The 23,569-nt window shown below is 37.9% G+C and overlaps 1 protein-coding gene across 1 annotated transcript in view; it reads right to left on the bottom strand.

Moving 5' to 3' along the window:
- Positions 1 to 850: 850 nt before the first annotated feature.
- Positions 851 to 23,569, bottom strand: part of IntS8 (integrator complex subunit 8) — a 275,398-nt gene continuing 252,679 nt past the window's right edge. The window contains exons 14-16 of the mRNA XM_067136226.2: positions 21,750 to 21,904; positions 2,783 to 2,974; positions 851 to 1,861 (exon numbers count right to left, since the gene is read on the bottom strand). Coding sequence (XP_066992327.2) covers positions 1,733 to 1,861; positions 2,783 to 2,974; positions 21,750 to 21,904 — 476 coding nt within the window. The 3' untranslated portion in view covers positions 851 to 1,732. The remainder of the gene's footprint in view (positions 1,862 to 2,782; positions 2,975 to 21,749; positions 21,905 to 23,569) is intronic.

Genomic DNA, 23,569 nt, shown 5'->3' with positions numbered 1-23,569 from the left:
TGAACAGGTGGACCAATAAAATACCTTTTTTTTTTTAATTCGTTAGGGCCATCTATGGACCACGGTGCTTGTGTTTTAGCTGTTTCTTGAAGTCATCGTCGTTGTTTGCCACAATTGGTGTTCTTAGCGGTTGGTTTGGCAGCTGTTTTCTTGTTGGTACCTCGAGCTTTCCTGATGGCCCAGTAGTCCTTCATTTTCCGGCTAAATTCAATCTTACGTTCCTCAGACCATTTCCTGGTCTCGTCTTTTGGTCTGTGGGTAACTTCTGTGAGGGATGTTACAAAGGATTTAGTTTTAAGAGTTGTATGATAGTTACTCCGATCAGCTATGTCGTTTTGATTTATGTGGAGTTCCGAAAGGTCCTTCTCCACTTGCTTCATCCACACGAATCCAGTAGCTTTGCCCTTGTTAGCAGCCTTGAAGATCCTATGAGATAATCTATTTGAGTCCATTCTGGATAGGTGTCCGTAAAAAGCCAGTCGCCTTCTTCTGATGGCATCTATGAGATTTTCTTGGTGTTTATACAGCTCACGATTTGGTTGATACCATCGGCTTCCATCTGGTAAAATTCTTGGTCCCACTATCCGTCTCAGGAACTTTCTTTCTTGTACCTCGAGGGCTCTTAGTGGGGTCTTCTTAGTTAAATATAGACCTTTGTTATTTTCTTGCAAAACAAAACTAAGACATCATACAGTAATAAAACCTGAAGCATTGTATGCATCGGAAACCTTATTCATTGGTGGTAGATCACTCATAAAAGATATATAAAAGCAAGAAAGAAAAATTTTAAGGAAAATTTAGAGAGAGAGAGAGAGAGATATTACAGAGCTTTACTCATGAGTTTGTTTTAGGATTGGCATTGTTTTCCATCCGTATAAGTGATTACTGTTGCATCTTTTATTGCACTCTTCGATTGGCATGTATGTAACAAGTGATGTGATGTTTGTTCATTTCTACTTGCATTGTTCTATGTTATAATATATATTAGATTTCAGGCAATCAAGATGAAATTCCTTAGAGGTACTGCAGGGAAGATGAGAAAAGACAGAATCAGAAATGATTGGCAATTCAGGATAAAAATGAGCATGGCAAAACTGTATGGACACATGTTGTCAATGGGAAAAGACTGAATTCCTAAGAAAGTACGGTATTTACAGAGACATCAAAAGGAAAGAGAGGGAAGGCCTTGAAAGAGATGGATGGATACAGCAGAGGAAACTATAGAAAATAAAGGAGAAAAGATAGAACAAGTATTAGAAGCAGGAAAAAAGTCATGAAAGGTTCTCAGTTCAAAATCCCACCACCCAGGAGAGAGAACTAGAAACAAAAGATGATATGGGGATAACTGCTATCAGTATATACTTATGCATGGTGTAAAGAAAGAAATATATTTTGAAATTAAATTATGGTATCTGTTTTCATTGGATCTGCTGAAACCTTAAAACCTTTGCACTTGTCTCTCCACTTTTCTCAGTTGTATCACTACTGAACTGAACTATTGTTATACTGTATGATAGTATACCTATTGTAATCTACATTGTATGACATCAGCTCTGTATTCATAACGAACTGAAAATGCAAATTTTAATGCTGAAGAGAGGTGTCTAGGATTCAGGTACTTTTATTTTTAAAATAGCCAAAGAAGATGTTAAGCGTTTCCTTGTTCTTCCTTGTGGAGAAGATCCACATCTTTGAGATTCAAGTGTCACACTTCATCACCACCGTACAAACGTCAGCTATCTGAACAGACAAACTGTCTTGCAAGAGCTCGCATGAAACGTGATTTGCGGATATTTGCTGCCTCCCTCTGGATTTCTTCATTGTTATTGGCGTTCAGCTCCAACAATCCAACAGTTTTAATCTGAAAAAGGAAAAAAATATATATTTGGAAGAATGACATGGAGGTAACAAAAGATTTTGGGTCAATTTACAGCCGACTGTTCACTGATGAATTTAACAACCGTTTCGCTCCTGTGATTGAGGTTACTCGATCTGCACCGAGTAGCCAGTCCTGCTGCTGAATAAACAATTTACTTGAAACACACTTGTATGCTATAGCTTTTTCTACACTGATGGTGGGTGCCCTACATGCTGTCACGAGAAGTGGGGTGTGGGCAATATGCCATTGCCCAATCGGACAAAAGGTCTCCTAGCAATGGTGCTGAGAACTACTCAGTCGCTTTAGGAATTTGCCGTGCTCACTTCACTGTACAAACTGTTGTGTTGCCGAGTAGTCTTGCTGTGTGCATGTGGGTATTACATAGAGCTTTACTCACGAGTTTGTTTTAGGATTGGCATGTATGTAACAAGTGATGTGATGTTTGTTCATTTCTACTTGCATTGTTCTATGTTATAATTGCAATATATATCTTACAATGATCAACAGGAAGGAGATAAGGAGCAAAGGTAGAAAAATAATCAGCAGTGTTCATGAATATTTTCTGAAGGAAGCAGAAAATAATGGTCCTTTAGTATGTATGAAGTGCAACAGAGTTTGTCGGAAGCTTGTCAAGTTATTATGCGGACCATTCAAGCATATTATAAAGGAAGGGAAAGATAGTATCAAGTCATCTGGTTCTTATGATAAATGTAAGAAATTTATTTCTTTGTTTCTCTTCCACCTAAATAAATTTCTTTATTTCTGAAACTTGTTGATTTTATAAATAAACAGTTGAGGGAAAGCCTAAAACTTCCTGCTCATGTCCTCATCTCAGAATCCAGCAAGAGAGAGAGAGAGAGAGAGAGAGAGAGAGAGAGAGAGAGAGAGAGAAAAACAACTTACAGCCTCTTGCTTGCGATGGTGTTCCCCGCGCTTGGTGTGAAGATACACTAAATACTCGAGGATTGTGGTGTCCCATATACAGCTGTAGTACGCATCCATAGCATCACTGCAGCTGTTCGTTTTCACCTCCCCAAGGTTCTTAAATGCTGTGGTGTAGTCCACTTCATCCAGAAACTGGCATAGCACTGCAGCCTAGTGGAGAAGAGGAAGAAATAGTTTTATTGGTCACCTCTATCAGTTACAAGGTTCAAAGAATAATTGTATAAACTGGGAGTCTTACAAGAAGTCTACACACAGCCACCGACAATAAAAATATACTCTCATAGTCACCTGCTTTTTTAGGGAAGTGAACAATAAAAATCTAATCTAACAATTTACTACAAGCAATAATGTATCTTTGCCTATATATTCCCATAAGCAGAGCTGGACAAATCAGAAAAAATCTAGGTGCCTGTAAAATTTCTTAGGAACCAAGCATAAAAAATAAAATTTACTTGCTTACAAGGAAAGTAACAGGTAAGACAGGTCAAAATGCATCTTGAATTTTTTTGACACAATCACACTGTAAGAGGATGGCATGCGGAGGATAGGCCTCCAGATTCAACTGCAAGGCTCCAAAATCGTACCCGGAATCCTGGAACACAAGCATGACGGGTTCTTACAAAATTGTACAAAATTATTTGGATTATCCTCTTAGACAATACTAACAATATTTACATAATTAAGATGGAACTTTACATAGACATGTTTCGACCCGGCATAGGGTCATCCTCAGTACCGTAAGACATATATATTTAAAATATCAGATGCATAATATGAAGTCTTAGTTAAAAAGTGTACGTCTGGAGTTGCAAATAAACAATTACAAAGAAAATACAGTGAAATCTCGTTAATGTGTTCCCCACGAATACGTTTTCCTACTTAGCACGTCGTAAATTCAGTCTCGATATTCATGATGAAAATTTAAAAATGTGAGGTGGTGATGGTTAAAACTGATAACTGTCAGTTGCGAGCTGGCCTCTGTAGTCAAGAGAACATGGGTAATACGCAGGCCACGTAACACTAGAAATCAGACGCTTCAACTTCAATAACAACTAAGCCAACAGAGTAGAGATATCAGTTGAACTACATCAGAGGATAATGAAAACATTGAAACGAAAAGGCCTCCAGCTCAAGATTGTTTTAACGATCACCACTTCAATTTTTTTAATTTTCATCATGTTTTTTAATAAAAACTTTTTAACTAACACTTCATATTGTAAGTCTGATGTTTTTAAGTTGTTATATATGTCTTACCGAGGATGAGCCAATGCCGGGTCAAAACATGTCTATGTAAAGTTTCGTCTTAATTGGATGTAAATATTGTTAGTATTCACTAGGAGAATAATTCAAATAATTGTGTACAATTTTGTACGAAGTTCAACCATCAACACGGATCTAACATGAGATTTATAGTCTGTAAAGCATGACGGACATCCGTGAAGTAGCTCGGAGTTGTGGTGTGGTGGGGCGTATGTGCATGCATGGCCCACTATGAAGCTGTACTGTGTGACCTGTTAGGTCTGTTTAGTCTATGTTCGCATGTAGCCACCATTTCATGCATGCTGCTGTTGAGTCAACACAATGATTTGTAAAGTCGTAGTTAGCTGCCATCTATATTTTTTTGAGAACTATATGAACCAAATCTTATACTGCAGTGCCGATCAACCGCACAAAGTTCATTTAATTTGTAGTAACAACAATGAATACCAGAGAACATATGCCATGTGGGTTTCATTCCTCACAATAAATGACACAGCCCGTATGGCCTTCGACCACAATGTGTTAAAAATCGAACATAATCAAATCTGGTACGTATGATTTATTTAATTTGGCTGTTACTCGATCAGATATTATTTTGTAAAAGTGAAGAAAGTAGCCGATATCACATGAAAAACGCAAAACTTTAAATCATTTTTGTGATTAGGTAGGGTCGATTAACAGTCAAAGGGGTTGTTGATCCGTGTGCTATTGTACAACCAAATATAAATTGATTGTGGTCATTATTGGATTATGTAGTCCCTGCACAAAAATTAGCTCCTGGACATTAACTACCCTCCAACCATATGCTATTTATAGTAGAGGGCAATCAGGAAGCCACCCGCTCATGATCAGTATAAATACCTCCAGTTACTGTCACCCATAACTTACCCTCACTGTATTTTCTCGTCGCAAAATTGGGAACAAAGTGGGGAAAATAAATGAGTAAATATGATGCATGTACGAAACAGGCAGAAAGAAATGTAGTGCCATCTCTGGCATCATTCCAGTCAATAAAAAAAAAAAAAAAAAAATAAAAAATAAATAAATAAATAAATAAATAAATAAATAAATAAATAAATAAATAAATAAATAAATAAATAAATAAATAAATAAATAAATAAATCTTAAGAGAGATGTCTTGTAACAGGGGTTGCTGAAACCAAGTCATCCAACAATGCTTTGCTGATTATTTGAGCAGCCAGCATGGAACAAGACCAGTCACGGTCATGCAGTGTACGTCTGGAGTTGCAAATAAACAATTACAAAGAAAATACAGTGAAATCTCGTTAATGTGTTCCCCATGAATACGTTTTCCTACTTAGCACGTCGTAAATTCAGTCTCGATATTCATTGCATTAAATCTATATAAAAATACCTCGCTTATTGCATCACAAATGTTCGCTATTACTGCTTAGTACGATCACATTTTTCCTAGAGCTGAAAATGTTATTGCATTTGACATCCCTTGTGAAAGATGATGATGATGCTTGTTGTTTAAAGGGACCTAACATCTAGGTCATTGGCCCCTAATGGTACACAATGAGATGAAATGTAATGACAATTTAAAAGTCCAGAATCATCCAATGACCACTATTCAAAACGTGATGACGAAGAATGAATGGGTTAATATGAATTTAAAACTATCAGTGGATCCAACCCGCAATGCCTCACGTTCCCAGAAACTATTGTAAAACAATAGTATTACTGACCAAGGGACTGATTCTAAAGCACAATCCTGAATCGATGATGCTTGTTGTCTAAAGGGGTCCAAAATCCAGGTCATCGGCCCCTCATAATGGTACTTATTGCTAGTAAAGTAGAACCATGGTATTTGTCATGTTGCAGTACTAATCAAAAGTAGCATAGACTCGCAGTATTCCACACATTATGGTACTACTCACAGGTAATGTAATACGCACACGTAACGCAGACCTATGGTGTTTCTGACATTGCGGCACCACTTACAGCAACGCAAACCTACGGTGTTCCTCACATAGTGGTACTAATCACAGACAACGCCTAGACCCGGTGGTGTTTCTCACATAATGGTACTAATTACAGGCAATGTAAGCCTGTGGTGTTCCACAAGTTGTGGTAGTAATAACGGGTACTGTAAATCCCATCCTGATTCACACTATGTTGCTACTAATCGCAAACCTATTGTGTACCTAACATAGTGGTACTACTGGCAAGTAAAGGTGACCCATGGCGTTCCCCACGTGATGTACTACTTACAACAGTCTCATGGTTCTAATTCGATTGTCCCTTGGTTGCCCCCTTAACTCTTTCGCTGCACTATTTTTAAACAGAACACTTACATAAAAATATAATTTTTTTTCGTATTTTCCAAATGAACTGAAAATATTCTTTTTAAAAGTTTAGTGACATTCAACACCATTGCACCATTTTAACTTAACTTTGGCAAACTAGCAGTGATATTTCATCTTGAAACACACATTACTGTGATACATCTCCGAACATGGAACAGGACACATTGCAGGCTGTCCTGGGCAATTCTTACAAAAGAATACTGTGTTTTCTCTTGCACAGTCCCTTTCCTTTTTTTTGAACATTTTGCTGGTAATATGGAACAAACAACTCAATTAGGTTTGTGACTCTTGTCCTGCTGCTCCCCAAGAAATTGCCTCTCCGTCAGGTGCGCTTGAGGTATGTAATCAGAAGGTCTTCCTCGTTTCGCTGGCGGACTGTGCTGATACTTTCGTAGAAGTCCCATTATGACAGAATTTCTTAAGTCAGGAGCACTAATTGCCCCTTTTTGAAGCTTATTTTACAATATTCTTCCATTCATTAGTGCAGTTTCAATGTCATCATTAATATCCCGCTAGTCGCATACAAAATGATCTTCCTTGTTGGCACTTTCTTCCGGAAAATCACTATGCACATCATCACTTGTTTCATTGTCCAAATTTACTGAACAGTCTGAATCAGAATCGGCCACTAAAAGATTGAAGATTTCTTCACAGTCATTACTAATGTTGTTCCGTGCGCTCATAGCTGCTGAGTGAAGCCTGCTATTGGCCAGACAGCTGACAGGAATGTTGGCGGGCGGGCGGGTGAAAGATGACAAACATAGGTCCAGCATTGGCGGCAACGTTTTCAAACAATGCTTACTACACAGTCAATACATGACTATAGATGTCTGTATTATTAAATGCGCCTTTATTAAAGAAGCGCGCGGAAACTATACCAGGAAGGTACCAAGTCGACAAAAGTCGATTACCGCAGCGAATGCTATAGGGAAGTAAGTCGACAAAAGTCGACTTCCGCAGTGAAAGAGTTAAGTCATCTCTTATGACAAGCAGGGGATACTGTGGGTATAATCTTAGTCTGAGTCCCCCTTCCACAAGGGGTCCTTGTGAAAGAAATGCGATTTCCAACTCGGGTAAGAGCCGTTGCTACAGCTGCATGATTATGGGAAAAGGCCTTTTTGAACTTCAAAAGATAACTTGCACTTCCTGGGAACAAGCTGTTAGCCTCAAGAATGTTCAGTTTTGCTTGCCGGTTAACAGCAAGATCGCTGAATAGCAGAGTGAGCCTGTTTGTGCTTTTATTTCGCATTCCATTCAGAAGGTTGTATTTTTTGTTGAGTGGTACAGTGAAGTGTGGTTAATATCTGTCATGTGATACGGATTAGGAACATAGTCATGTGACAAACATATTTGTCTTGTGCTAGCCCAGTTATGGATACGGAAAATATTGTGAAATTCCTTAATAATTAAGTCAAAATTAAAATCTGTCGGAGAGTGGACTGACATAAGCGCACAGAGGTAGCGAATGTTGGAACCAAGACCATCTACAGTAATATCAGACCTTAATACAAAATCAACATGGCCAACGCATTGTTTGAATGTAAACAAGTCAGTGTTACATAAACATAACCTTCTGACTATCGTATTGAATTGCTAAGTTGTAATAATAATGTATAGAGTACTTTACTTTGGGTAATGGAAACCATGCCATCTAGAAATGTCTATATCTGGACAAGCAATATGTGGAAATTTCAAAATATAAATCTTTTCTATCAACTACTCTAGTATGATCGAGGAAATAGGTAAGATAGGATTGCATTCCAAAATAACAGTCCTGGAGGGAATATCTAATACGTTTCAATGAGTGGCAGTTTAAATTCAATTCAATTACCAATGATCTATGTTTAGGGCTGTTGTTCAAGTGGCAAATTACGTATCAATTGTTTACTTAGTCTTGTCTTAAATGACTTCAAAGAAATTGGAAATTTATCAAATTGGTATAGATATAGTAGTGGGCACCCTTGGTAAATTATTCCTGCCCATAATCCTCCATACATTTATTTGAACAATTTTTTTATTACCATACGCTTTTATGTATCACAGCCTACCCTGTTCAAGAAATTTATTAGAAACATAACCTTGTCACGAATTTCAATTCTCTTATAACAATTATTCTGATAATGATTCACCTAACTGTTATACTATATCTGTTTCACTCCAGACGATCTTTGTCTCTCAATAAGAGAATCGATTTGAAATTCTCTGGTGGCATATGCATTTTCGTATAATGCATAGTAACACTCGAATCGTTGACATCGTAAATACGTACTGAAAGCGACAGTATATCAGTTGCCATTAATATTGCCATTTGATCAGTTGATACCTTGTCCTCTAATTTCACAAAGAGAACATAATCTTCATTCATGGGCAACATAAATAGCTTTATCGCTTTTTTTAACCTCACTTTTAAAAACCTCAAAGGGCATGGTAACTGCAAAATGAACTAGAATAGGCACCAAAACAGAGTTTTGGCCTTATCCGAAAAAACAAAAAAAAAAAACAGCTTGTAAAGTACATGGAAAACATTCTCTCTAATGACAAATTTATCCTCTAATGTTTTAATGCACCTCAATGAATTATTTGTAACTACAAAAACATCATCACGATGCATTAAGTACACTTGGTCTGAATGTGAGCGTGCATCTGTTTTAAAATGAACTACATCCAGGCACAAAATACGATTGATATGTCCTAATATATTATGTTAGTTTTTTTCGTCGCCATAAGACCTATCTGTGTCGGTGCGACGTAAAGCCCCTAGCAAAAAAAAAAAAAATGTTAGTTTTTAAACCAAATTTCAATAAAAACATGTCTACACTAACATCCCCTGATCAAACCAAACCCACAGGAAGAACTAAACTGATGCTTCACACATGCTAATGTTTACATTTGAACAAACTGATCACTGCACCATTTTAGCTAATATCGATAGCTGCATTAACATCTGATATATTGTAGTTGGTCTTGTTGAAACTCACGCCTTCAAGTTTCAACTCAATCATTCAAGTTCCTCGAAGTTTCGTTCGATTGAAAATGGCGCCCAAAATTTCTTTGCAGATTGCAGTTGCACATGGTCGAATGTAATCTCCAATTCAATGCCTATGTGTGTGACCAGAAAATAATTTTAAATAACCCACTGTTCCAAAATAAAAGGATTCTACTAACATTTGTTTTAGAAAGAGTGCGATCTGCAATAATACTTCGATATTTTTGTTGGTCCCTGTGCACATGTTTTCATATTTGTTGTCGGGTGTTTTTCATACCTTTCAGTGTACTTGTGTCTGACTCATTGAGTGAATGGTCAGCATACTTGCCTTCGGTTCAGAGGGTCCCGGGTTCGGGATTTTAACCTTCATTGGTTCATTCCAATGACCCGGGGGCTGGGTGTTTGTGCTGTCCCCAACATCCCTGCAACTCTCACACCACACATAACATTATCCTCCACCACAATAACATGCAGTTACCTACACATGGCAGATGCTGCCCATCCTCATCAGAGGGTCTGCCCTACAAGGGCTAGAAATAGCCACACAAAATTAAAAGTGTACTTGTTATTTTATAATCCCCACCAGAAAAGTTTTTCATATTTGTTCTCTCATGTTTTTCACACCTTTTAATACTTCCCTCTCATCTTTAGAAATTGTAGATAGGTTTATAGTTTTCACTGTACCCGTGGATACACAACGTAAAATGCCCTGACGTCTGAAAAATTGTACCTAGTGTCTCCATATACCTGTTCAGTGTTGGATAGTTTTTATTCTTTTATTCATTAGTACGTTTTCTCGCTTAACACATTCTTTTCCCTTGTCCCCTGCAGAAACATCTTAATGAGGTTTCACTGTACATAAATGATGGTGTGGTTCTAAAACTGAAATATACATGTGGTAGGCATGCTACAACCTGTGACAACGTTCGGTGAATAGTCCTGTACTATCAACATAGATGAACAATGCATGACAGTGACCTTACTGTCCTTCGAAATAGTCCCCTCCCATAACTATGCACTGCTGAGATCGGCGATACATGTCCTGGAAAATTTGCAAGAAGGATTCCTTTGGGATGGTGTTCAAAAGCCTTGTCACATTTCGTTGGATGTCAGGAATATCATCAAATCTCTTTCCTTTCAAAGAGAGTTTGAATCGTGGGAATGGGAAGAAGTCTGGAGGATTGAGATCTGGCGAGTATGAGGGGTGTTCAAGTTGCACCACCCCCTCTTTGCCATGAACTCTTTGATGATATTGTCTGTGTGTGGGCGAGCGTTGTCATGGACAAAAAACCATGAACCTTGTTGTGGCATACTGGGGTCGTATCCTGCGTAGACGTTTCATGAAATGGATCAAAATTTCAATGTACCATGCAGCATTCAACGTCGTTCCCTCAGGTATTAATTCCTTATGGATAATGCCTCGACTATCAAAAAAGGTGATGAACATCGTTTTGATGTGTGACTTTTCGGCTCAGACCTTTTTCCGATGAGGGGATCCCAGAGAACGCCATTCCGTGCTTTGCCGTTTCATTTCAGTGTCGTACCTAAGACACCAGGTTTCATCTTCAGTGACGATACAGTTCAAGAAATTTGGTGTCGCATCCGCCGTTTTGACAAAATCCTGTGAAGCCTCTAAACACGCCTGCTTCTGATCATCAGTCAACGTGGCACAAGACGAGAACACGTTTTCCTCTTCCCTAACTTCTGGGTAACGATTTGTCGCACGGTTTCACGGTTAATCTGCAGTTCATCCGCTATCATGTGCACAGTTAATCGCCGATCGTTCGTGATTAATCTCCTCACCTTCTCAATGTTTTTGTCACTGATGGCAGTCACCAGTCCTCTGCTACGGGGGTTGTCAGGAGCACTTTCCTGGCCTCCTCGAAAATGGGCGAACCACTCGTACACACACTTCAAGTACAGTGCTTGATCTTCGTAAACACGTACCAGCATCACATGCATTTCTTTTGCCAAGCTTAAAACAAAACTGTACATTGATCTTTTGGTCGCTCCTGTTCCTGTTCACAGTTCAGAACCAACGCACTAAACACGCACTGTGTCAAACAGGTCTTACACAGCACCCACGCAATGATCAACTGAACAACGTTGGGAGCAAGTGGTCAAAACCTGCTGTTACGTAAATGCAGCATTGCGTGTTGCCAGTGTTGCCTGATCGACCGCCCGGACTTCATTCACCGAACTTTATTGTCACAGGTTGTATTTACCAACTGATGAGCCCAATTTAGCACACTGCGGCAAAATGCTGGCAACCAGAAATGCGTTAGCTGGAAAATTTATAATGTCCAATAACGGACCGACTATATTGGTATTATATCTGTGACTGTCGTAAAAATGATAAACTCATTTCCACGAAATTCATGAGTAGAAATTTAATTTTACTTCAACGAATAGAAAATGTTAGAAGCATTGATAAAATGGAACTGGAAAAATAATAGGAACTATGTGAAAGTTAGCAGACATTTATGACAGATATTTCATCCACAAAATAGGAAAACAGTGAATCAATCATTGATATACATTTAACCCTCAAGCACATGCGCCAGATTTTAGGACACAGACACACGCTTGGGGTGCTTTCCATATCATTGTATTGTAAAATATGAATTACTGTTTTAATTGGATATTTTAAGAGTAGATTATGTGAGAATGACTCTTTCTGCAACATGTACGGGCATACTTTCTGTGAAACGCCCCTCCGCTGTATTTACAAAATGAATCACGCATACCTCAATTTTTTCATTTATAGTTTTGCATGTTTTTAATAAATGCATTTCAGATTTTAGTATAAAATACTTAGAAACCTACTTTTTGTCTTAAATACAGTGAATGGAATAATAAATGAAACATAGTAATGCACTTTAGATACATGTTTATTTGAAAAAAATCTGAAATTATGGAGGCTGAACTTTGCAAAGGAAACAGTTAACTCAAAATGAGAAAGAATGTTGCTCATGAAAGAAAAGTACCAAAAATACATATTAGTTAACTATTGAATTTTAAATGACAATTCATATATCTCAACAATCAACAGTAGAGTTCTTAAATGCCCTGTGCTTTAAAAATATGGCTGGGATTGGGGAGGTGGGGAGGAGGCGGTGTTGTGTCTTTCACTCAGGAGCGCACACTTCACAGTACACGATTCTGTGTTTCATGCAGATAAGGCTAGTTGCAACTGAAGCATGTCGTCTCAGTTTTCCTGTCCTTTTTCCGAGGGCAAACTTCTCGGAGGAAGGTTCAATTTCAATACCACTGATGTGCTTCACCGCTGCCTTCAGATGAACAGGTAGGGTCTGTATAGTAGCTCGAGATGCTATATGTGCTTTCATGAGCTGCATACCTAATTCTTTGAGAAACAATCTTCTGACTATTGTATTCTCTAGTCCAGTATTGTTTATGGCTGCAACATTTAGCATTCCAAAAAATACTGTAACTGGCCAACGTTTACACTTTCTAGATACAGTATATGTTCCACTGAGCTTGTCAACGACATCAATACCGCCCTTATTTAAATTGTAATTATGACAGGTTTCTGTTGAACCCCAGTTTAATTGGATATTTTAAGAGTAGATTATGTAAGAATGAGTCTTTCTGCAACATGTACGGGCATACTTTCTGTGAAGGATTTTCAGGCGTTTGCTCATGACATGCTCTATTGGTGAAAAATATATAATTCCCACCATGAGAATTTAGAATTTTCCAGCCAGAAGGAACATGTCATGTATCAAATTCTGCAGCTGATGTAGTGAAACGGTTAATTGCCCCCATCAATGGCAGTGGACGGAACATATTTTTATACAACTGATTAATGAGTGTTCCTCTTGCTAAGGACTTGCTGAAGGAACACAATCTCACTTGCACTGGAACTATGTGCTTCAGTAAGCAGGAATTGCCAAGGGAACTAACAGAGAAAAAGAACGAGAAGAAATATTCAAGCCTCTTTGCATTTTCTAAGGACTTGTCCATAACTTCTTATGATCCAAAGCCGGGAAAAGTAGTTGTGGTCGCTTCGACAATGCATAATGATAACAAAATCGATCTGAAACTGGGGTTCAACAGAAACCTGTCATGATTACAATTTAAATAAGGGCGGTATTGATGTCGTTGACAAGCTCAGTGGAACATATACTGTATCTAGAAAGTGTAAATAGAGCAGTCCCAGCAAGGCTTTCAGTTTGTCTCTGTTAGTGAGATTTGCATCTCAAACTCATGCGTACTTTCTGCTGACAGTTTATGTAGATATTGGTGCATGTAACAATGGTGTCAAGAATATAATCATTTATCATACATGACCAGTCATCAATGGGTGTTTTTGCCACCTTAGCTGTGGTTTTCACTGTTGGCAGACGTGTAATGACAATATTTGCGGCCCTCGTTCTAATATTTTGTGGTGGGGGATGTTTCTTCCATACAGAATCTTCCTTTCCTTTTTAAAATCCATCCTCTGAACTAGAGGTAAACCATCATCTCCCTCGCTTTCACTGGCTAAATTTTCGCTTTCACACTCTCGCTCAGTTCCTGCATCATGCTCACTATCATTTAGAACATCCTTTTCTTCATCACTTCTGTCATCTGGAATTTAATTTTCACCACTATCTATGGAGTCAAATAGATTCCTTATTCTCTCCTGGCCTTGCTCAAAGCTATCCATTCTGTACTGGTTTCTGCTCATAAAATATTGTTCATACTGAAAATAAAAGAAAATTTCTACTCAGACTTGAAGTCCACATTTTTACTACAGTAACACTACCACACTGTACCTAGATAAACTGCAGAGAAGAAAACAAAATGGTGAATATTTACTTACCGTAACAAAAACAAGCACACAAAGAGAATGCCTGCACTTCACCTTGGAGTGACTGCTACTTTCACGACCACAAACACACGCGCGGGGTGGAATCGACCCCAGTCAGTTATTTATGATAAGCACTGTTCGACTGTCTCACAGGAACTGGTTGACCTTGAGTGAAAACGTGGTGGGGAACCAGCCGGAGAGGTACAAGGGCGGAGAGAGCGCAGAAAAGTTATTTGTACATTTCACGAGGAAATAAAATGATCTGGGGTGGAAATACAGTGGAGGAGAGAAAAGAAGAGCAACATGGAATGTGCAATCGATGATAAAGTGTGGAAAGTTGGAAGATTTGAAACAAAGTTGGAAGATTTGAAACATGAGATGAAAAGAACGAAGATTGACATGTTAGGAGTGTCAGAAGTAAGGTGGCCAGATGCAGGAGACTTTTGGAGTGGCGAAATTAGAATAACTCATTCAGGAACATTATCTGACAAACCAGGTTAAGCAGGAGTAGGAATAGTCCTAAATACAGAAATGGGCATAAGAGTGAAAGGATATGTCCAATTCAGTGAAAGATTAATACTGGTTAGACTAGAAACAGAATCAAGAGATACAATAATAGTACAATAGACATGATACTGTATAGGCTTTTGGGCTTATGCCATGTCAAGAAAATAAGGTGAAATTCTTTACGTTTCGCAGAGAACTGTGCTCTGCATCATCAGAAGAAAGGCTGTGAAAGCATTAACGGCAACAATAATAGTACAAGTTTACATGCCAACAACTGGTCACGATGATCAGGAAATAGAACATATGTATGAAGAAATAGAAAAAGCTATTAGTAGAGTAAAAGGTAAGGAAAACCTTATCATACTACGAGACATGAATGCTGTAGTCAGAGAAGGAGCGGAAGATAACATGGTAGGAAAATATGGACTAGGGACGAGGAATGGAAGAGGTGAAAGACTATTAGAATTTTGTGCTAAAAATGAAACTATAATCACATATACATGGTTTAAACACCATAACAGAAGAAGGTACACCTGCAAGGCACCAGGTGACATCAATGGATATCAAATTGATGATATACTGTAATAGTTGAAAAGAGATTTATGAATCGCGTCAAAGATAGCAGAAGCTATCCGGATGCTGATGTGGAAACAAATCATAATCTTGTTATGATGAAGAGCAGGCTGAAATTTAAAAGAATACAGAAAAGAAATACCAAATCTTGGCAAATAAGTAAATTGAAAGATGAGAATATTGCTGAGGCATACCAGCGAAAACTGATGAGACAACTAAATCAGAAATAGAGAATACTATAGAAGATCCATAGACTTAAATTAAAAAAGATCTGATGGAGGCAGCTGATGAAATTTTGGGGAAAACAGAAATACCACCTAGGAAGGAATGGATCACTAAAGGAACTTTAGATACGATAGATAAAAGATGGGTACTCAAGAGCTCAACAAGATCGGAAGACAAAAAGGAATATAGAAGATTGCGGAATGCTATAAACAGGAAAGCAAGAATGACAAAAGAAAATTATTACGAGGGTATATGCTCAATGATAGAAGAAAAAACTACTAAAGGACATGTAGATTCTGTGTATCAGATCGGGGTGTAACGAAAGTAATGCCATAAGTAATGCAGAGGGATTAATTCTCGATGATCATAGCGAGATTGCAAAGGTGGAAAAATTATATTCAAACCCTGTACAAGGATATAAATCTACAAGAAAATGAAGTTCTTGAGGAAGAAGATGAAGTAACAGAAGATAATTTAGGCTTCAACATACTGAGAGAGAAATCTGAATTAGCTCTAAGAAAACTGAAGGACAATAAGACGCCAGGCATTGATAATGTCAAAGCTGAACTCGTAAAGAAAAGTGGACCTCGTATGAAGGAGAGATTGCTTAAACCTGTACAAACCATCTATATGGAAGGAAAACTACCTGTTGACTTTGAAAAAAGTGTCATGATCCCTATACCAAAGAAAACAGCAGCAAAACAATGTGAACGATATAAGACAAAAGAACTTGTTTATGCTTTATGGATACTGAAAAGGCTTTTGATAACGTACAGTGGATAAAATTGCTTGAAATTCTTAAAAACATAGGAGTCCCGTATCAAGATAGAAGAATAATTTGGAATTTGTACAAGAATAAAATTTCAGTAATTAGAATTGGAAATGAAAAAGAAAAAAAAATATAAGGAAAGGAGTTAGATAAGGTTGTGCTTTGTCTCCCATGCTTTTTAATGTCTACATCCAGGATGCATTGAATAAGGTTTGAGAGGATTTGTATATAGGAATAAGGATGCAGGGTGAACAAATAAATACGATTAGATTTGCAGATGACATTGCCATAGTTGCATACAGTGAACAACATCTCGAACAATTGATATTAAAAATGGAGAAAATCATAGGTAATGAATACAACATAAAAATTAATAAGACAAAGAAGAAAGTCATGGTCTGCAATAAAAAAGCAGACTCAAGTATGAAAATTTTGGTGGGCAACAAAACAATGGAAAATGTTAAAGAATTTAAATATCTCGGAAGCAAAATTATCATAGATAGAAGAAGCAAGAAGGAAATCAAAAGTAGAATTTTACAAGCCTAATCAGCATTTCACTAAAAGAAACATTTATTCGCTACAAATTCCATTAATCTTAAAATGAGAAAAAGATTATTGAAAGTGTATGTTTGAAGCATTGCCCTTTATGGTAGCTAAACGTTGAAAATTGGAAAAGAAGAAAAAGAGGAGGTTAAAATATTTTCAACAATGGTATTATAGAAGAATGCTAAAGATTAGCTGGACAGAAAAAATAACGAATGCTGAAGTGTTTAAGAAGGTGGAGGAAAATTACATCTTATGGAAAAGTATAAAGAGGAGGAGGACTAGACTAATAGGACATATTTTGAGACACGATAGCATGTTGAAAATGGTATATTTCAATCTTTAATGCTCTCGTACACCACACTCGGGAAACTGATGATGATGAATGCTCCTGTAAGTAAGAAATTTCTCATCACGTGAGGCGTCACTATTTCCTTCAAAATAATCTCAGCACCAATGCAGTTTCAATCTAACAAATATGCAGGGCTCAATGGTTTAATGATCCCTGGAATGTTCTTCCAGGAATCTGTCTCTGCCTTAAACTACCTATATACAGTAAAAACTTGTTAATCTGAAGCCGTTGGGACACAAAAATTGGACTTCAAATTACATGATTTTGAATTAACCGCCCTTTGTAGTTTAGGAATGCCAACTCTTGCCATGTCACAAAATATTCTAAGACCCGTTACTGCAGTAAATCTTGATTCACAGTTTAAACCTTTCAGATGCCATGAAAAAGAAAAAAAAAAAAAAAAAAACTATTTCCAAAATATATCCAACAAGGTGCATTTACAGTATTCAAATAATGCACTTGGATACCTCAATGACAAACATAACTTCATGCAACGGAAAAAAAAAAAAGAGCATGATTTATAGACAAGGAGAAATCTATGCTGTCTCCCCTGTGCAAATCCTTTATTCATTGGATTACTGTACTGTATGCATTTTAGATGTCCTGTACAGAAAGTACCTGATGCCCTTAAAACAACGTGGCTTATCAAACTTTCCTATGATTAGGGGAGAAAGTCTTTCGCTTCCTTCTGCATTACAACACAATACAGCGACTCTCTCCTAGTACGATTTCCTGCCATGGCACTTCTCTCATAATTCAGAAATGCCAACCCTTGCTACGTCAAAGTATTCTATTCATTCACAGTTTACACCTTTCAAATGCCATGGAAAAAAATATTTCCAAAATGTATCCAACAAGGTGCATTTACATTATTCAAACAATGCACTTGGATAAATCACTGGCAAACATAACCTCACGCAACGAAAGAAAACAACCACACGATTCAAAGACGAGGATAAATTATGCTGGTTCCCCTCTGCAAATGCTTTATTTTTTGGATTACTGTACTGTTTGCATTCTTTAGATGCCTTGTATTTGTACGGAAAGTGCACAATGCCCTTAAAACACGGTGGCTTATCGAACTTTCGTATGATAAGGGGAGGAAGTCTTTTGCTTCCGTATGCATTGCAACACACTACAATGACCCCCACCCTTGTACGATTTCACAGCTGGCACTTTTCTCCTTTAAAAACATAAAATCCGTTTGGGATCAGCATTTAAAAAAAAAAAAAAAAAAAAGCAGTTTCATCGATATTGGCAATATTGTTTGGTGCATGCAAATTGATTACATGAGGCACGCTTTTTCGTCAACTGTCGGCATCGCCAGTGTTTGCAGATTCTGCTTCTCCGCACACTACCTGTTACATGATACTGTGGCATTCGATAGAACACTGAATACAAAATAATTAAGATTTTATTCGAACTTAGCAAATATAAAGTACACTGTAGGCACACCAAAATGAGTGAAAGTACGGAAAGCTACCTCAACACGTTCCGGAAGGTGCGTTCTATCATGAAGCGGATAAATTTTGAATTTAAATTACTCTGTAAAATACTATTTTTAAAAAATGTAAAGGCAGTTTTGAATTGAAAATGAAATGAAAATCCATAGCCTGTTTCCAGTCATTTGACCGGGTCAAGAACGGAATGAATGAAGCCCCATCTATTGGTGAGGATAGGAAATGTGCGGGCTGCTGAAGCCTGCCGCACTCCTCTGAGGCAATGATAAGTGACTGACAGAAGAAATGAAATGTTAATGGAGAGTGTTGCTGGAATGAAAGATGACAGGAAAAACTGGAGTACCCGGAGAAAAACCTGTCCTGTCTCCGCTTCGTCCAGCACAAATCTCACATGGAGTGACCGGGATCCACTTCGTCCAGCACAAATCTCACATGGAGTAACTGGAATTTGAACCATGGTATTCAGTGGTGAGAGGCAGGTGCGCTGCCGCCTAAGCCACAGAAGCTTCAGTTTTGATTTGAAAGTCTGAATTTCGGTAATGGGACCAACGCTGTTCTTCGAATTATGAATTATCTGTATTTTGAATGAAATAATAACATGCAAAACTGTACCTCGTGTTTCCGGCAACGAGCTTCTTCAAATTAGGCGGGATTTTTAATTAACTGATTTTGAATTATCAAGGTTCCCGCCATTTATCTCTAAAATTCATATGACTAGCAATTAAGTTTGCCATCATGTTATCCTTAACCAACTTTTTTGCTTTCTAATCCCTGTTTAACTTGCACGTATATCATCGTTCATAATGAACAAACCATGTAAGTCCTATACAGAGAACTTCCGAAATCAACAGAATGTTTTCAACGCTAAGTTGTTGACAGAACTAAAACGGAAACACAAGAGGGTAACTCCGAAAGGCCTTGGGAGGGGAGAAGAGAAGGACCAGATCGTTTTTTCAGGTATGTTGTAACTTAAATGAATAATTTGTTACTGATGATACAATTACATGATACTGTGGCATTCGATAAAACACTGAATACAAAATAATTAAGATTTTATTCGAACTTAGCAAATATAAAGTACACTGTAGGCACACCAAAATGAGTGAAAGTACGGAAAGCTACCTCAACACGTTCCGGAAGGTGCGTTCTATCATGAAGCGGATAAATTTTGAATTTTACTCTGTAAAAATACTATTTTTAAAAGAAGAACAAAGAAATTTGTGCCGATACAGACTGTGCTTGTACAGTGAAACCTCGATTCTCCGTTTTTCGAGGGACCATGAAAATAAAACGTACAACACGGGAAAACGGAAAATCCGGGAATGAATGAAAACCATCAACAATATAGCTAAACATCACAAAAATGAAATATGTATAATTATAATCTTACAAAAACTCCTAAACCAAACCAAACTACAGCCCCAGTGGGACTTTGCCTGCCAAGCGACCGCTGCTCAGCCCGAAGGCCTGCAGATTACGAGGGGCGCATGCTCAGTGCGACGAATCCTCTCGGCCGATATTCCTGGCTCTGTAGATCGGGGTCGCCATCTCACCATTAGATAGCTCCACAATTAAAGGTAATCACGTAGGCTGAGTGGACCTGGAACCAGATTTATATCCAGGCAAAATTGCCTGACCTGGTCGCAATCAAAATCGGGCCCTCTGGATGAGAGGCGGGCATGTTAGGCCACGAAACCGCATTAATTACCAGTACGCGAGTTCAAAATCTTGATACTTTATATTCAATTTTACAGGGGAATCTTCGCCAGTTTCCCGTGAAAACTTCTTTCAGTTCAGCAACTTTGATTAGGATAGCCAACTCTTCGAAAAAATCTAATAACGCCACGCCAAACGACAATCGACCACAAGTAGTTTTTAATTCTCTCATCTAATAAAATAAAGCACATTAGATACAAAAGCACCCAAAATGATGGCGAAATCAGTTCATTTCTTAATCTTTCATTGTAATTTGGTCTCCGGTATACTGTTCGTAGTCAGTTTATGGAAATCTCGTACCGCACAAATTAGGCCTACATCGACTTTTAAAGGTTATGCCGAACTCGAAAACATGGTTTCGAATGTAAGTATCGATTCTTAAAAGTTCTCGAATGCATTATATTCAATTCTGTGCGTCACAAATCCAATCAAATTGGAAAGATAAAAGAAATATCAAAATTTCAGAAATTACGGTTATTCGTGACCTTGAGGTCATCTGGAGAGCGTGCTCGCTGCACATGTCAGTACAAGTTTGAAATGATACAAACCATTTAAAATGTAACGTGTGCAAATAAAACAACAGAGGTTTTTGGTATTTTAACACGAAAACATAAAATTCCCAGTCTTACATTAGGACCTAAACATTAATAGGCAATCCCAAGACCTCCCTTGGCTTTCTTTTTTTTTTAATGTAAGGTGCAACATCTGTTTTGATCTCGCTAACATAATTATGTACGATAATATCAAAAATACTGAATTTGTGTTAAGAAGGAGCAGTTTCGATTCCTGCCTGAAAGCCCAGTTACTCTGCAGTGCCCTGAGCAAAGTGCCGAAAACCTCTTCGGCAGTACGATCGAAAAAGTGTAAAAATATAAACATCTAACCCTAGACATAATATGGACGTTTTATAAGTGCGAACATTTGACGAAACTCATTCCGTCTTCAGGCAGAGCTGTCGACATGCACCGTGTCTCCTTGTAATTATTGTGGCCAATCTCTGCTTTATAATTTTCCGAGGTTCTCTAAACAATACCACCCGAATGCGATGCTAAGATGGTCCCTTATGCAAGTTCACCGCCGATCGCTTTTCCAGTACCGGTACAGAAATATGCCATAGCCGTTCTTTCGAGATACAGTTTATTAAAAAATGATTGATCGAGGATTTACCGTTGATGGGACTGGAATTTCTAGACGGTTGATCCGGGAAATCGTTTCTTCGAGGAACGGATAATGCGGGACTTTTACAATGTGATTTAATTACGATGCTCGCGGGACCACGCAATTTGAACGCATATTCCGGGAAAACGTATTTTCCGGGAACGGATAATCGAGGTTCCACTGTCTTACTAAATTGTACTGATCTATTAATATGGCATGCAAGGACAAGTTACCTGGGTATAACACTGCAGCTGAGAACAGCACTTTATCATGCGGCGGTACACATGATCGTCCATCATCGACCGAGGCAGGGGCTGGCTGAAGAAGTCACTTACCAAGATACCAACTTCTAGATAGAACTTCAGCGCAACTGCATAATGTCCATTCACTAGAAAACATGTTCAACATGTAACATCGAGTAGATGTATATCGTCGCTCTATCTGCAAAAACTGCTATGTGAACATATTTCTGCTTACAACTTTGCCTGGTAAGGATCTGTCATCTAAGGTTCAGTTCTGTGAAGCGATATTAAAATAATTCTCGTTCTTAATGATATACGCGCTCCAGGTCAGTTTTTCTCCATACAGCGGTTTTTGCAGGTGCAACAATGTAAATAATGGTAGGAAAATAATACTATTCCAATTAAAGGTGGTAGTAGTAGCAACAAAACAGTGTACAAGGAAATGGAACCAGTAATGAGCAAAACCAGGAAGAAACTAATCTCATTCTTTGGACATTAGGAGAATTATAGGAAAATTACGGAACAACAAGAGCAACATTAGACTGATTGCAGAAATCAAGAAAGATATGAGGGAACTACAAATTACAACAGAAGATTAAAAAAAAAAAAAAAGATCAAATCAAGAAACTCTCAGACATACAAACTAGACTACAAACCAAGATTAGCAGATGGACAATGGGATCAGTGATTTCATATGAGGAAAGAAAGAAAGAAAGAAAGAAAGAAAGAAAGAAAGAAAGAAAGAAAGAAAGAAAGAACGTTAAGATCCGAGAGAATGAATAAGTACTGGGCCGACAGCAAACTGAAAAATACTTTTTATAAAACTAATGTGCTTGAAATAAATAAATAAATAAATAAATAAATAAATAAATAAATAAATAAATAAATAAATAAATAAATAAATAAATAAATAAATAAAGAACACATGTTAACAACACACATATGAAAGAACTACAAGTACATAACATCTGAAATGACAGAAATGAATTGATTTTTAATTTTCATCTTTCCTGTCTGACATCCCTTTGTAAAAATTGACACCTTGTCATAAGATTTTTCTATTATTATAAGCAAGTGGAAACTAATGAAATCTTAATTAGAATGTGTCTCAGAGGAGAGATGTGTTCATTGCGATGTCCAGAAACCAATCTGTCCCCACAAGTACATTTACTTTTATAACCTAATGAAGAGCATTACACTGTCACGACCGTGTGTCGTGACGCGCCAATTTCATGTCTCAGTGCCAAGCGAACGGACTCGAGCGAGTCTCGAATCTGCGACCTCCGAGCCTAGAGATAGGGAGTATCAATTCAGAGTTTATATGATCAGGTAACAGAGGCAAGAAGTTACAGTGCTTCGAATGTTTGAGTGATAATTTTATTAAGTGGAAAATTCAAAGTGTTCAAGGCATAAGATTTCATACAAGTTTTTACATGAAGCAAGCTGGTGCAATGCGAAGTTAGTGCACGTGTAATGTTGTGAAATAGCCAGTAACATTGCATCAGTGTAAAACAGTAGCGTAGTACAAAGTTCTGAGTGTGATCTAGAAGCCAGTGACAGGAAATATTGCGTAGATTTTTGGCGCAGTAAGAAGCCACTTGTTCGAGTAGATTCTATGATACTCCCCCATCAGTTAGTGGGAGGAACACATGAGCCAATCAGGCTTAAAAACAATAGACTTCTGGAGGCATAAAGGGGTAATTGTTCTGGAACCCTCGAATTGGAAATAGAGGGAGAAGTTCTTCGAGGGACTGGGGAGAATCTAGCTAGCTAGCTAGCTTCCGTACAAGCCGTGTGTGTGTGGCCGGGAG

Source organism: Anabrus simplex, chromosome 1, assembly GCF_040414725.1.
Source record: "Anabrus simplex isolate iqAnaSimp1 chromosome 1, ASM4041472v1, whole genome shotgun sequence".
NCBI lineage: Eukaryota > Metazoa > Arthropoda > Insecta > Orthoptera > Tettigoniidae > Anabrus > Anabrus simplex.
Note: the sequence above shows the minus strand (reverse complement) of the source record. Positions and strands in the feature narration are given on the sequence as shown.